The sequence below is a fragment of the Buteo buteo genome, chromosome 3 (assembly GCF_964188355.1).
Source record: "Buteo buteo chromosome 3, bButBut1.hap1.1, whole genome shotgun sequence".
Classification (NCBI taxonomy): domain Eukaryota; kingdom Metazoa; phylum Chordata; class Aves; order Accipitriformes; family Accipitridae; genus Buteo; species Buteo buteo.
Window position 1 is genome coordinate 6,142,157 of NC_134173.1, and position 13,083 is coordinate 6,155,239.

The window sequence follows — 13,083 nt, forward strand, 5'->3', positions numbered from 1 at the left end:
TGTACTCTTTGGTAATAACAAGGTGATGATCAGTCAGGTAGAATCCCTATCCCCCCTGAAATCAATAGCAAAACTCCCACAGACTTCAGTGGAACAAGCAGCTTGAGAATCCTAATATTTTATGCTCTACTCTACTTGTTTACATACTCCCAATTTCCTTGTTTGAAATGGACCATGTTGTTTACTAAGGCTACAAACAGTATATTGCTTTTCTGTTTCCAAAGCTAAAGTATCTTTTCCTATTTCCAAGGAAGATATCTTTGTGCTTATTAGCCATGACCCGTCCATACGTTTCTGGAAGAACAGCATCTGTCATTAAGACTCAAGATGATCAAATGGACTGGGACAGATTTCGTACTAAGTGTATTCTGGCGGAGCCTTGCAGGTTCAAGACCAGGCCTACAGCTTCTAATGAAACTTCAGATATACAAAAGCTAGAAATTGTACCACGGACTGAAATACTATTGCTTGCCCAGAGCAATTGAAACACAATACGCTCACCCATAGCAAAAGGTCCTTCTATACCTCCTAAGAATCTGTTTTACAAAAGAAATTATTTCTGAAAGCTGGGACTGAGAAGAATGGGAAAAGTTTTCAAGGTAAAACTGCTGAGTGTGCTGAGTGGGCAGATAGGAACTACTAGACAGGAGGGGTTCCCAAGGCTTATCATCATTCAGAGTCTTACTCCCTGTATTGTTTAATCCCATTCAACAGTTACAGGCAGGTTGGCAGTGACAGTGCTAATATAAAAAAATAGTAAGAACTTAAAAATTCTGTGGAATGGCTGTCCCAAATTTGTGTCACTGCTATAACAAAAAAGCTGCACCTCATTAGAAAGCCTACATAGCATGCTGGTACGGCTGTCTCAGCCCCAGGAAAAGGCGTGACATAAACCCACATATTAAGAGACACAGGATATTTTGGTCACAAGGCACAAAACTCCCGCGAGTCTGCTTCATTCATTCCTCTTCTCACAGAGCTGCTTCTTTGCATTGTATGTGCAGATGTACAGACGTTTCACAGTCCCAGACGGACAAAGGAAACTTTAGCAAGAACAGTCACACAGCTGTGTGACATGTAAAGGTCTACTATACATCAGCCAGCAGAGCTATAGGCTTGCAAAGCAGATACCTCTGGAAGATTTGCAATGCCTGTCTGGACAATATCTGTTCTGTGGTCAGCATGTACAAGAGAGCAGAAACCCATCTCAGAAGAGAAGCAGGAAGGGAAATAAAAAAGGGAAATGGGAAACTGAAAAAGTCAAGTTTGAAAATAAACCTGAGAAGGGGCCTCACTGGGTTGAGGAACTTTGTGGCTAGTTGGGCATTGACTTCAGTGGGTATAAGGCCATGCTTGAAGAATCACAGACCCATGGAGGTCGGAAGGGACCCCCAAAGGCCTCCGGTCTGACCTCCTGAATCAAGCAGATCCCATTGGAGCAGGTCGCTCAGGGCCTTGCCCAGGCTGGGTTTGGAGACCTTCAAGGCTGGAGACTTCACAGCTTCTGCGGGTGCCTGTTCCAATGTCGAGCCATCCCTATGGTAAAAACTTTTTTCCTCACATTGAGTAGGAATTTAATGTTGCAACTTGCTTTCCTTATTATACACCACGGTAAGATCTTCCCAAGCCTTCTCTTCCTAAGGGTGAACAAGTGCAGTTCTCTCAGCCTCTCCTCATGTGTTCTGCGCTCCGGTCCCCTGACCATCTTGGTGGCCCTGCATTGGATTCACTTCAGCGTGACCTTGTCTGTCTTGTACTAGGAGCCCAAAACAGGACACAGTCTTCCAGGTGTGGCCTCACAAACACAAGGAGAAGGCAAGACTCATTTGCCACAGCCTGCTGGCTATGCTCTTGCTAATACAGACCAGCATTTGTTTGATCAGGAAAGCGTGCTGATGCACGCACGTGCTCATGTTGGAGTTGTGCATTGGGACCCTCAAGACTTTTTCTGCAAAGCCAGTTTATATGTAGCAAGTTTTTGCCCAGCTTGTCCTGCTGCATGGGCTTGTTCCGTCCCAGACATGGGAATTTTCATTTGCCTTCGTTCTGCTCCCTGAGGTTTCTCTCAGCCCATTTCTCCAGCCTGTCTAGGTGACTCCAAACAGCAGCCTTGTCCAGCAGCGTGTTGACTGTTCCCCCCCAGTCTGGTGTTATGTACAGACTTGCAGAGAGCGCAAAGGAACCATATGCCAAAGTTCTTCATTGAGATAGGTGGTCTTCTCACTGCAAAGTCTTTATGTCTTGGGAGAAGGATGTGAGCTTATAAATAACCTTCTGGTGAGAAATAACTCTCTCAAGGTCACTGCAGAGTGAAGTTCGTGCCACTTTATCATGAGTCCGTCATTGGATAGAGCAATGGAGGACAATTTCTTAAATCTTACTCTTTGGACTGTGTTTCAGCATGGGTCAGACTTCAGTATATAGACTGGGGGAGCGGGAGGCGGGAACTGTATATCGTATGTCTGGGACAGATCAGCCATGTGAGACAGTCTTTAACTGTTTAAATAGATTTCACAATCTGAGCATAGGAGAGGAGTTTGTTTTCCTTTAGCTGGTCTCCTCTCCATCAGATGATTTCCAGCCTGAAGTCACACCTGCGTGATTTGTGTTATGTGTCCAGACTATTCATTTTAGAGTTACTAACTTCCTTTTTGCTACCTGTTGGTTTTATTCACCAAGGCTTTAACCCTTGGGATGTTGCCAGAAGTGCCAAATTGTTCCCCTATTGTATGTTCACAGTCACATTTCTCAGTATTTTCTGTCCCTTCATGGAAGATTGTGGGAGCCCAGTAGCAATTCCCAAATCCCTAAAAAGTGATTAGCAATTATTGTTCTGTAAGTGCTTAATAGGGAGATTAAGACAGGCCACCAGGTGTTTACACAATAATACTCAGTAGCATGGAAATTCAGCTCTAGCTATTACATGGTGTAAAGAGGGAAAACGCCTGCCCTCAGAGAGATCAGCAATTATTTTGATGCTTGCATTATATCCTGTTTTCTTTAGCAGGTTGTGCAGTTATATTATTTTTGAACTTTTCATTCCCTGATAGGGGTTGACCTGTGTTTATAGTAGCACGATTGATCTGTAGCCACAAGATCAGTTTCCGTTAAGGGTATTTTTCTTTCACAATCACTAAGCTGCAAAGCCGCATTTTTCGTCCGCCCCTTTGTATCTAACGTGGCATATTTGTATACAGCAACAACGGAAGGGGGCTATGCTTCACATTGCAGGTTTGAAATAAGTGATAGCGAAACAGTTTAGGAGCAGAGCAAACGCTCTTTGGTAGTGAATCGGATCATTCATTGTGTCTTCTTTTTCTGTTGCAGGAGGTTGGAAGCATTATCGGAAAGGTCAGGAAATTACTTTCTCTCTTTATTTTCATGACAAAATATTGTATATCGGTTCGCTTCATCAGCCCAGGCTAACTTTTTTTTCCTGTTTCTTTAACAGAAAGGTGAGACAGTTAAGAAGATGAGGGAGGAGGTAAGACAAGCCTTGATGTCTCTACTTGCCTTTCTTTCCAACTCGGAGAGCAGGGAAATTGAGCGTTTGCAGCCCGACACTGCCATCAAGTGGGCAGTTAATTTAACATCACCATTCTTTGCAAGTGGCAGTATATAAATGCTCTGGCCTAAATTAAACATTATTGTTAATGTAACCTCCTTATCGCCACGGCAGTCTGGAGCCTTTCATTCCCACAGCAATATGCCTGCTGCTGTCTTATCTCAGGAACAGCCTAGCCAGCATGATTCTGTGCATCAAAATCACTGTATCTTTCTTTAGCGTACCAACACCGGTCCTGCACGTGGTTTGGCCTCTGGTAGAGTTTCCAAAATCTGAAACCAAGCATTGGACCGATGCTGCGTAAAGTTTGAGCGTAGACACAAGCTTCATCAGAGCTGGAGACAGACTTGCAAAAGTCAAAAAGTATCCCTCTTCCATGCCTTGGCAAAGCCTTAACTTTTCACCATTTTGCAGCTGTGAGTAGGATGTGGACAGGGTAGAGCTGCACGCCCACCACTCGCATCCTTTGAAAAGGTTGTAAACACAAAATAGCTAACTACAACAGGGCACTGCATAAACCTCAGTCTCCCCAGTGTCCACAACGCGGCTTTCCCTGCCGCAGAGCAATCTGCACGGTCTTCAGAGGATTGTGCCCAGGTGGAGCTTACAGACCCACACTTGTCCTCCAAGGCAGCCGTCTTACCTGGAGATGCATATAATTTTCCTTCTTTGAAGCAGGTGCTAAAAGCATAAGTCAAAAGACAAATCCTACTGTTTAAAACCTTAGGAGTGCAAAGTGTATAGAGAATGCCTCCAGAAAAGTCAGTTTGGTTCTGGTAAATCTGCAGTACGTTACTATGTCAGCTGCTTTGTTGTTTTATACACTGATAGAAGGTCTGTGGCAGGGAAATCTCCAAGTATTTGCAGAAAAGAAAATTCCTGAGATCCATCTTTAAATATACACAACAAGGAGTTCATTGTCAGGCTGACTGAGTTCAGAGCTCCTTTTCTGATGATAAGAATTTTCACCCATGTTTTCACACATAAGTAAATTTGCTAAGACTTAAAAAAAAATACAAGAAAAAAATGTTTCTAATATACTAGGTAATCCTGCCAGTTGATTAAACACATCTTAGTTTAATTATTAATTGTGATCATGGGCAGATATCTTTGGGTATAAATTGCATGAACAAAAGGGAAGCCATCGTTGGAGAGCGCTCCTGACTTCCGAGTTAAACGTCTTAGAGAAGAGTTATCATCCCTGGTTAGTTTTTCAAGATAAATATCAAATGTTCTTCTTCCACTTCTGAAAACCTACTGTCATGTACATGGGGTCACAAGAGACTTTGATCATTATTTTTTTTTAAAGAAAGGAATTATATGCATCTTTACATCAGCACAGGACTAAGAGGCTACATCTCCACACGATGATAACTTGGTCCTCCTTTAAGTGACTACCTTCTTCAGTACTTCTTTATAAGCAAAGTGCAACTTTATTTTGACTTTTCTGACAGATGTGGCAAGCTGCATGCCATCTTAATGGAATGAAATGCAACTCTGTCTTGCTCTGTCATTGGGGAAATATCAGAGACAACTTTTGGCCTAAAGAAAAGTACAAACCCCTCGGTTCTGTGCCCTGCAGTTGTCAACCTCCTCCGCAAACACGGAGGCCGCCACATAACACTTGAATTGCCGTAGCTCTGCTTTGACCCGTCATCTACTGGAGGAGTGACATCTGTGAATTTTGGCTGCCGCCGATCCCCGGTGGAGCGATCTTCCGGACGAGCTCCCTCGGCTCCGGTTTCAAAGGAAGAGCCGTGCTTTGCGCCAAGGCGGCCGTGGGACGGGCAGGCCTGCCCGCCGCCGGCAGCTCCGCCAGACGTTGCCACCAGCATGAAGGAGGCCTTGGCCGCCGTCTCCTTCCCCATCCAGCCCTGGTGTTTGACGAGGAGGGCAAAGTCCCGCTCAGGTCGGCCTGTCGGAAGAAGCGCCTGCTGCCCCTTCTCACCTATGAACGCCGTGTACGTCTGACGGCCGAGGTCGTGGCAGCGAGATTTTTCTGTCGTCGGCAGCATGGGGGCTTTTTTTGTTGTCGTGTTTGGTTGCTGTTATACAGGGAAATAAGATATCTTGCTGTCGAGCAGCACGTGAACAAGGGCTCGGACACAGAGCACGTTAGTCGATTGGTGGTAACCCTGAAGGCAAAGGGCCAAATTAACCCAGATTATCTCACGTTTTCTACAGGCCCAGATCCTCGAGAAGGTCAGTGCAGATGAGTTGAGGCTCCACTGACTCGTTAGACTCCATTAACTCATTTCCATGCCTGACATCTCAGGGAAAGCGTAGGGTGGGTCTTACCTGAACTGGCTTTGATCATTATCTACACCAAGATCCTCTTAAATATATTTTCATCTAGTTTAGGGGTTTTCTCTGCACTGCCACAGTGGCATAAAGGGGGCTGAGTATACCTGAAAGCCAGCCTGGCTTGTCTCCAAGACTTATGGTTTTCTAACTCCTTCCAACAGGCTGCTTGCCTTAAGGAGATAACACCGTTGCTGTTGCCTGTCCTACCGCTACTCCTTTAAAGGGTCGTTCAGTGCCTATTCATTGACTGCCTTTACACAAGATGTGTCTAGAAGGAACCTTCTCCACAACACAAAGCAATACCCCAGATAGACAGATCGAGTCCCACCTTTGGGTCTGCAAACCAGAAATCTGCATCTTTCCTGGGAGCTGCTGATGCTCCCTGGAGACAACAACCTCGTCTGAAATTCTGCAGCTCCAGTCCTATTTAAGGTTAAGCCTGCAAGAGGGAAGGGTAAAGACTTGCTTGTGGAATTATTTGCAACTTTGAGTTACAGAGGCACTATTTGCACACTGCGATGAAGGCTGTATAAGTATTTACCCAGGCAGAATCCGGCTTCCTGCAGTTAGATGAATTTTTGGAGTGAGATCAGTTTATGCTGAAATTATATGATGTTGGGGCTGCAGTTGTAGGAGAGGGAATTAGATGCCTCAAGATATTCCTTCCCCAACTATATCCCTAATCCTACTTAGTTTCCTCCCTGGGAAGTATAAATTTGAAAAATGTTTGTTCTTTTTGACAGAGTGGTGCTCGAATCAATATTTCAGAAGGCTCCTGTCCAGAGAGAATTGTGACAATAACAGGCCCAACAGATGCAATTTTTAAAGCTTTTTCTATGATTGCACTAAAATTTGAAGAGGTAAGCAAATAAAATAAGTTTTTTTTTTCTCTCTTCAAGTTGAAATACAAACACTGTTTGAATTTTCTCATGTTTGCTTTAATGTTAAATATGATTTGTTTAATGTTCTATTTAATAGCAATGAAAATGGTGGTATTTTTATAAGTGCTTTTGGCAGTAACGCTGAAGAAAAATAATAGGTCGATTTACAAGCTGTTTGATCATTTCTTTTGCTTTTTGGAGGCTTCAGGGAAAAGCAATTGCTTCTAGTAATGTGCACTAATGGTAGGAAAAATGTCTTGGAAAATTTCTGGTCCCATTGTGGGTTTGATTTGAAAAGAATAATTGCCTAACTTTTAGCTCTGTTTTTATATGATTCCATTTGGTATTGATGTAAATTTTATATATGTCAAAATGAATATATAACTCAACTAGAAAATTTTTCTTTTAAAAACAAACTATATGATTACCAATTACCAATTACCATATCTAAAACTTGGCTTTTAAAATTAATTAAAATAAAGGCACTAAGAGTAAGTGAGACAAGAGCTCAATTTACTGTAAAATAACTCTTCTGTGCAGATAAGCACCTAAAGTGCTGGGATCTCCTCAAGTTTCTTGGACCAACTACAATTAGATATGGCCACCACTTTAATGGGAAACCTCACAGAAAAGACAGCAGACTAAAGAACACGAACCCTGGTCACTCAGGAGAGGATTTAACTCCCTCTACTTTTGAAAATCACACATCTAGTCCAGGCATCTCTCCTGATGGGAGATTGATGGGAAATGTCAGCGTGTGCCTTTATTTACCCATGGTGATTCTTCACATTTAGAGCAACAGGACTAGAAAAGAGCTTGTGGGTCGTCAGGTGCAGTTGTCTTCTAGCATAAGCAGTATGTCTTGCAACTTGCATCTTCACAGCATGATCAAAAACTAGTTAGATTTTTTTCTGTTTCCTGATATTAGATCCCCAATCTCAGTTCTCTGATAATTAGACACCTTTTTTTCCACTCCTCACCTGAATTTATCCATGAACAGTTTATGCAGCTTTGCTTCTGTGCCAGCACTGGCCACTAGTTTAAGTAATTCTTGCCTTTTCATCCCTGACGATTCCCCTCTTAGACCTATCTTTAGAAAACAGTTTTATCCCCTCACACCCTTGCTTTTGCCAGAGTAAGTGAGCCAAGCTCAGTCTTTCAGGAGATGCATTCCCCACCCCTGTCCTGACTCTAGCAGACCCTTTCTACCTTTTCCCAGTTACGGTTTGTATTAAATGCATGTGTTAATTGTGGACGGGTTGCAAATGAAGTTCCACGGGGCTTATTTAATGGCGCTGACAGTCCTTTCTCCTGGCTATCGTGCTATAGTATCCCTATGGCTGCTGGAAATGCCTCACCTCCTTCTAGAGTCGTGCTTTGCACACAAGCACGCTGTGCCTGGCGGGCATCCCCAGCTCCCGCTCAGATGTTTGCAGTGAGAACCTTCCTGTCAGCCCCCAGACAAATGACCCTTTTTTTTTTTATGCTGCAAATGTTAATCCCGTTTATATTTCTCCAATCCTTCATGGGTTTTCAGATCTTCCTTTGTGATATTCCAATCTTTCAACACGTTGATAAAGTACTCTGGTTTTGTGGCATGGTATATTTCACAAGAATGCTAATTATTCTTCCTTACCAGTTTTTAATGAGATAATAATGATTAGAGGAATCCTGCAGGACCACACAAGTAATTCTCTGCAGCCCAATTTTAAGACCACCTGTTGTCACCTCCTCCTCAGCTTTATCTCCTACCCAACTTGTACCAATCCCTGCTTCTTCTAGCTTAAGCAGCAGCTTCGGGTATGGTACTATACCCTCCAATCCAGGATACCTGGAGAGAGCAGTCTCTCTGCTCTTTACATGAAAAACATGCTCTGCTTAAGGCCTTATCCTGAAAAATGCTAAGGGAATCATTAACAGAGCTAATCCCTGCCAGTTCCCACCAGAATGAGTACCAGGGGAAATAACCTTGCGTTTCTCAGAAAAACATTGAACACTGCACAGCATCAGATCCCCACCCCACCACCCAACACCACGTTGTCTTTGAACGTGCTGTAGCTAGAAATAGGGAAAGAAATCTGGAATTCAGGCATCTGACTGGATTTTATGCGTATTTACCCTTGTAGATTTTAGAGGGTCGTCTGGACTCTTTATGTGGATCTTTCTAAAGGGGTATTGGCACTCCCTGCAGATAAGGGACTCCAGTTATATTCTGAAATATCTGTATTTAGTTTTAATATAATTGGCTTTTCGTATATTTAAAGGAACAGTGGTAAAGAAAATGTCTCATATAATCAGTTAGGTTTCCTATAATTACTCCTGTCAATAAAATGAGGTAACTGTAACACTTTGGAGGCAACATAAAGTACTGTTTCAGAAATTACAAATGAGCTAGGTACCAAATGTTATTTTTCATGCATATTTTTTTGTTGGAGATTTCTTCAGCCTTTTAAAAAATTGAAAATCCCAGAGCAGACGGTGCCTGGCCCAGCTCTGGTTATCTCACCTACCTTCAAACAGAACGAAAAAGATGCATGTGTGAGACTGGTAGTTTGAGGGATTTTTTGGTATTTGTTATGCGTGTCCACATGAAGCATTTTGGCATGAAGTCCCTGAACCCTTAATTTCAACCCTACAGCTGTATAGCTGGGGATAAGCAGGTCTAGGAAGACATGGGAGCCCTCAATGCTTTTCTAAAGTTAGCAAAAAGCTCAAAATGCGTCAGATAATAAAAAAGAAAGATCTGGAGGAGTGTTCTCTGTGTGGTTGCTCTGCAGCCTTATATCACTCCGCTTTGACAGCCTTCCTAATAAAAGTTGATTTTCTAGCAGCCTGATGATGAATTTACAAGCTAGGTAGGTAATTACATAAATAACTGAAGTATTTACTGCAGAGGAAAACAAGACTTGTTAAAAAAATGGCACTAACCCAGGCAGACCCCTGGAGTTGCAAGAGAGGACATTTTAGAGCAGTGATTTCCAGACTGGAGGCTGAGACCCAAGAAATGCAGCTCCAAGTTCACTGGTGAATGGGGCAGCTCTGGTATTGGGCATAAATATGCATAATCTACTGGAAGCACGTGGTAGTTAAGTGCTCGAAAAACCAGCAGGCAGAGCTCAGTGGTCAAACCTTCTCCAAATAAATAAGAAAAAGTTTGGTGGAACCCTTGTTTATTTGCAAACGTTTACAAAGAAATTGCTCAGCCCTAGGAATACGGAGAAGAGAAAGGCAAGGTGATAAAAGCAATTGGGATGGTGCTTTTTTGAGAAATGCTAACTCCTGCTGCTAAAGACAACTGTTCTGTGAGAAAGTCTCCAGACAGCCCTACTTGGGAGCCTGCAGGTCTGGAGGGGATTTTTTTCTGCTCATTTCTTTTTTGTCGTGTTTTTAAGCTGGACTAACTCCTTCTTGCACTCCACGCTGCTGAGCCTGCGTGTTTAGATTTTTTTCTTTTTAAATGATGAGGAGAAAATAAAGAGACTAACGGCTTCCAATTTTTGTGAAGTGCTTCTGAAGGCAGTAAGCGCAGCGAAGGCTTTGAGGCCAGGCCACGTAACGTGGAAGTGGGAGACATTATCAGGGTCGTGCTGGGTGGCTGAAGAGGTTATTTACCTACAGCTGGATGATCGTGTGCCTCCACCTGACACAAACGGGATATAGTGAGATGGCATCTTCCAGCTGAAAAATTGTCATGACTTGCACTTTATTTCAGATACACGGGTGCTGCAGAATTCTGTTATCCCTCTCGCTTTGTTTTGGGTTGCAATCTCTCACTGACACGGGCACTAAACAAAATGTAAGTTACTGGCTGGCAGAGGAATGATTTGATAGCTCTCTTGTGGCATGCAGCAATGCCTCATTCTGTTCAAGATTTTTTTTCTTCTTTTAAGCTAAGCAAGGTCACACTGAGCCATTTCTTGGATGGAAGAATGCTGCCATCACAAATGCAGAGCTACTGCAGGTGTCAGTGCTGGTGTCACTGAGCTCCCGCACCGGTTCAACAAGGCGTGCAGGGTTGTTTAAAGTACTTTTTTTTTTTTAATTTGAAGTCCTGATATCACACAGTATAGGCACTCCCCCCCCCCCCCCCCCAAGTGGTAATCTTTGATAAGCAAGAATGTAGGGAAACATCAGTTCTGTCTGCTGGAACTCTTATTGCTTCGTAAATGAGTTAAATGAAAATGAAATACATGTTTTCTGTCATCCTGTCCTAATCTTTCGGGTAGCATTTCTGTGAAGGATGTAAAAGCTGTGCCATGCCACCTCACAGATGGACGAGATGGTCTTTTCAGCTCACAGCTAGTGTTAGCAAACCACGTCGAGATTCACATGAGTTGTTGCACAAGTGCTATGCAGCCTGTGGCTTTTTTTGGTGATCCTAAGTGCTCTCAACAGCATCCCATCGATCAGTGGGAAAATAAGCTTTACCTTCTCCTTTGTGGTGAAGATATTAGAGGGATTGTTTTGTCTTGGCTAGAAGTTTTTGAACTAGCAAAATATATTTAAAACAATGTAAACCTTGCAAAAAGTAGTATATTGAAATGCTCATGAAAATCTGCAGTGTAGTCTCATTGGATAACGAGATACGTGGATACAGGTTACATTACCTGGATACAGGTAATTGTTGTTCTGCTGAGCTCTTTGGTTACATAGCTGTGATGGAAAAGATTTTGGAAATTATGTAACACTACAAATACTTACGGATCTGCTGCAAAAGAGAAATTAAACCTGGGCATTTGCTCTGAGCCCTTCAGTTCTTACCAGGAATGCCAAATCCTCCGCTAATTCTCCCTGACGTTGTGATTACAGGACATAAACGCTTCAATGACGAACAGCACGGTGACAAGCAAACCGCCTGTAACGCTGCGGCTCGTCGTCCCGGCAAGTCAGTGTGGATCCCTTATAGGAAAAGGAGGTTCCAAAATCAAAGAAATCAGGGAGGTAAGTCTTGGGATGTCTGCTGGGAACACTGGCTAGCTCCGGGTCCCACCGCCGGCCGCCGTGCTTTGCTCCTCACGCGAACGTGAGCGTGCGCTGAGTGAAAAGCCTGGAAAAGCCTCGCTCGGGGGGAAGCCGGGGTTCAGCACGACTGTACCCTTCTACCTTCCTTGAAGCTAAAGACCACGCGTGAAGTAAAGAAACAGCTTTACAACGCGTTAGTCTCTGGGGCACAATTTAGCAAAGCGACAGAAATGGCTCGTCCCCTCCTCAGCGATACTCAGCTGATCCCCAGTTGGAGCGTTGCAGCCGCTTCCAAATTAGCTACCACCCTCGCAGCCAGAGAAAGACCCAAATAGCACTGGGGAGTCCAGGGTAGTAGGTCAGAAGCTTGATCTACTTTTTAGAAAAAATGTAGTTTCATACTCTTTTCCCCTTTCTCCCTAATCTCACTGTGCCACAGGTGACCCGATTCCATGTATTCCAAACCCATATTGACTTTTTTTTTAATCCAGACTTTAGCTAAAGTTATTCAATGTGCTGTGCTATCAGCCTCATTTTCCTTTAACCAGAAAATGCAAAAATTATCATACAGTGCCAGTTTTAATTCTTCCATGTATGACTGTAACGACATAGCACATGCCAAGCCAGGGATCCAATGTTTGTAATCAGTCAAAAAAGAAAATTAGGTACATGCTCTGTTATGTAGAGAAAATCTGAATAGGACATTTTGGGAAAAATGGATTTTTATTCTGGAGAAAGTGACAGTACTCCTTCTAAATTTGCATTCATTCCAACATGGGATGAGGTGTTGAATATCAAGATAACATGCTGATCAATTTTTTTCATTTGACTATGTCAAACCGAAGCTTTTGACAGGCTTTACCAAAGTGAAACCTCCTTTTTTTATCTAAAATGTAGATTTGAGACAGTAGGTTTCGGTGAGCTTTTACATTTCCTTTCAAATGTGAAAAAAAAAGTTAATGGATATTTTTTCTATGAAGGAAAACTTGATCAAATGTCAAAAAGGAGTGGAAAATCCTTTGATCAAAATTTTGTATCCAGTATTTGCTATGAAATGTTAGTTTATGGTAGCCTTGGAAGGAAAGGTGATAATAGAGGACAGTTAAGGGTCTCATGCTTTCGACTTTTAAGTTTTTCCAAATTATTTCATTTCAATTCCAATGTGATTGTCCCAGGAGTTTTTTTAACAAATCCCTCTGAAGGCTTATCTTACCTTTCAGAATTTGGCCGCTACTGAAAGGGTCTTTTCTCTCCTTGCATACAGGGAAGTAAAAGCGGCGTGTACCGCTTCCATTAGCTGACAGAGCTGCCAAAGCTGTTTCAGATTTTTTGTTGCCAAGCAAACAACCTGTTCTTCCTCCATGCGCCTCT

General features: G+C 42.9%; 1 protein-coding gene across 8 annotated transcripts in view; it reads left to right on the plus strand.

The window, feature by feature from the left end:
• LOC142028843 (poly(rC)-binding protein 3-like) overlaps window positions 1-13,083 on the plus strand; it is a 522,814-nt gene that overhangs the window by 470,493 nt on the left and 39,238 nt on the right. For all 8 annotated transcript variants that reach the window (XM_075022739.1, XM_075022740.1, XM_075022732.1 and 5 more), the window contains 4 exons: window positions 3,328-3,351; window positions 3,452-3,484; window positions 6,613-6,729; window positions 11,560-11,691. In XM_075022739.1, coding sequence (XP_074878840.1) covers window positions 3,328-3,351; window positions 3,452-3,484; window positions 6,613-6,729; window positions 11,560-11,691 — 306 coding nt within the window. The remainder of the gene's footprint in view (window positions 1-3,327; window positions 3,352-3,451; window positions 3,485-6,612; window positions 6,730-11,559; window positions 11,692-13,083) is intronic.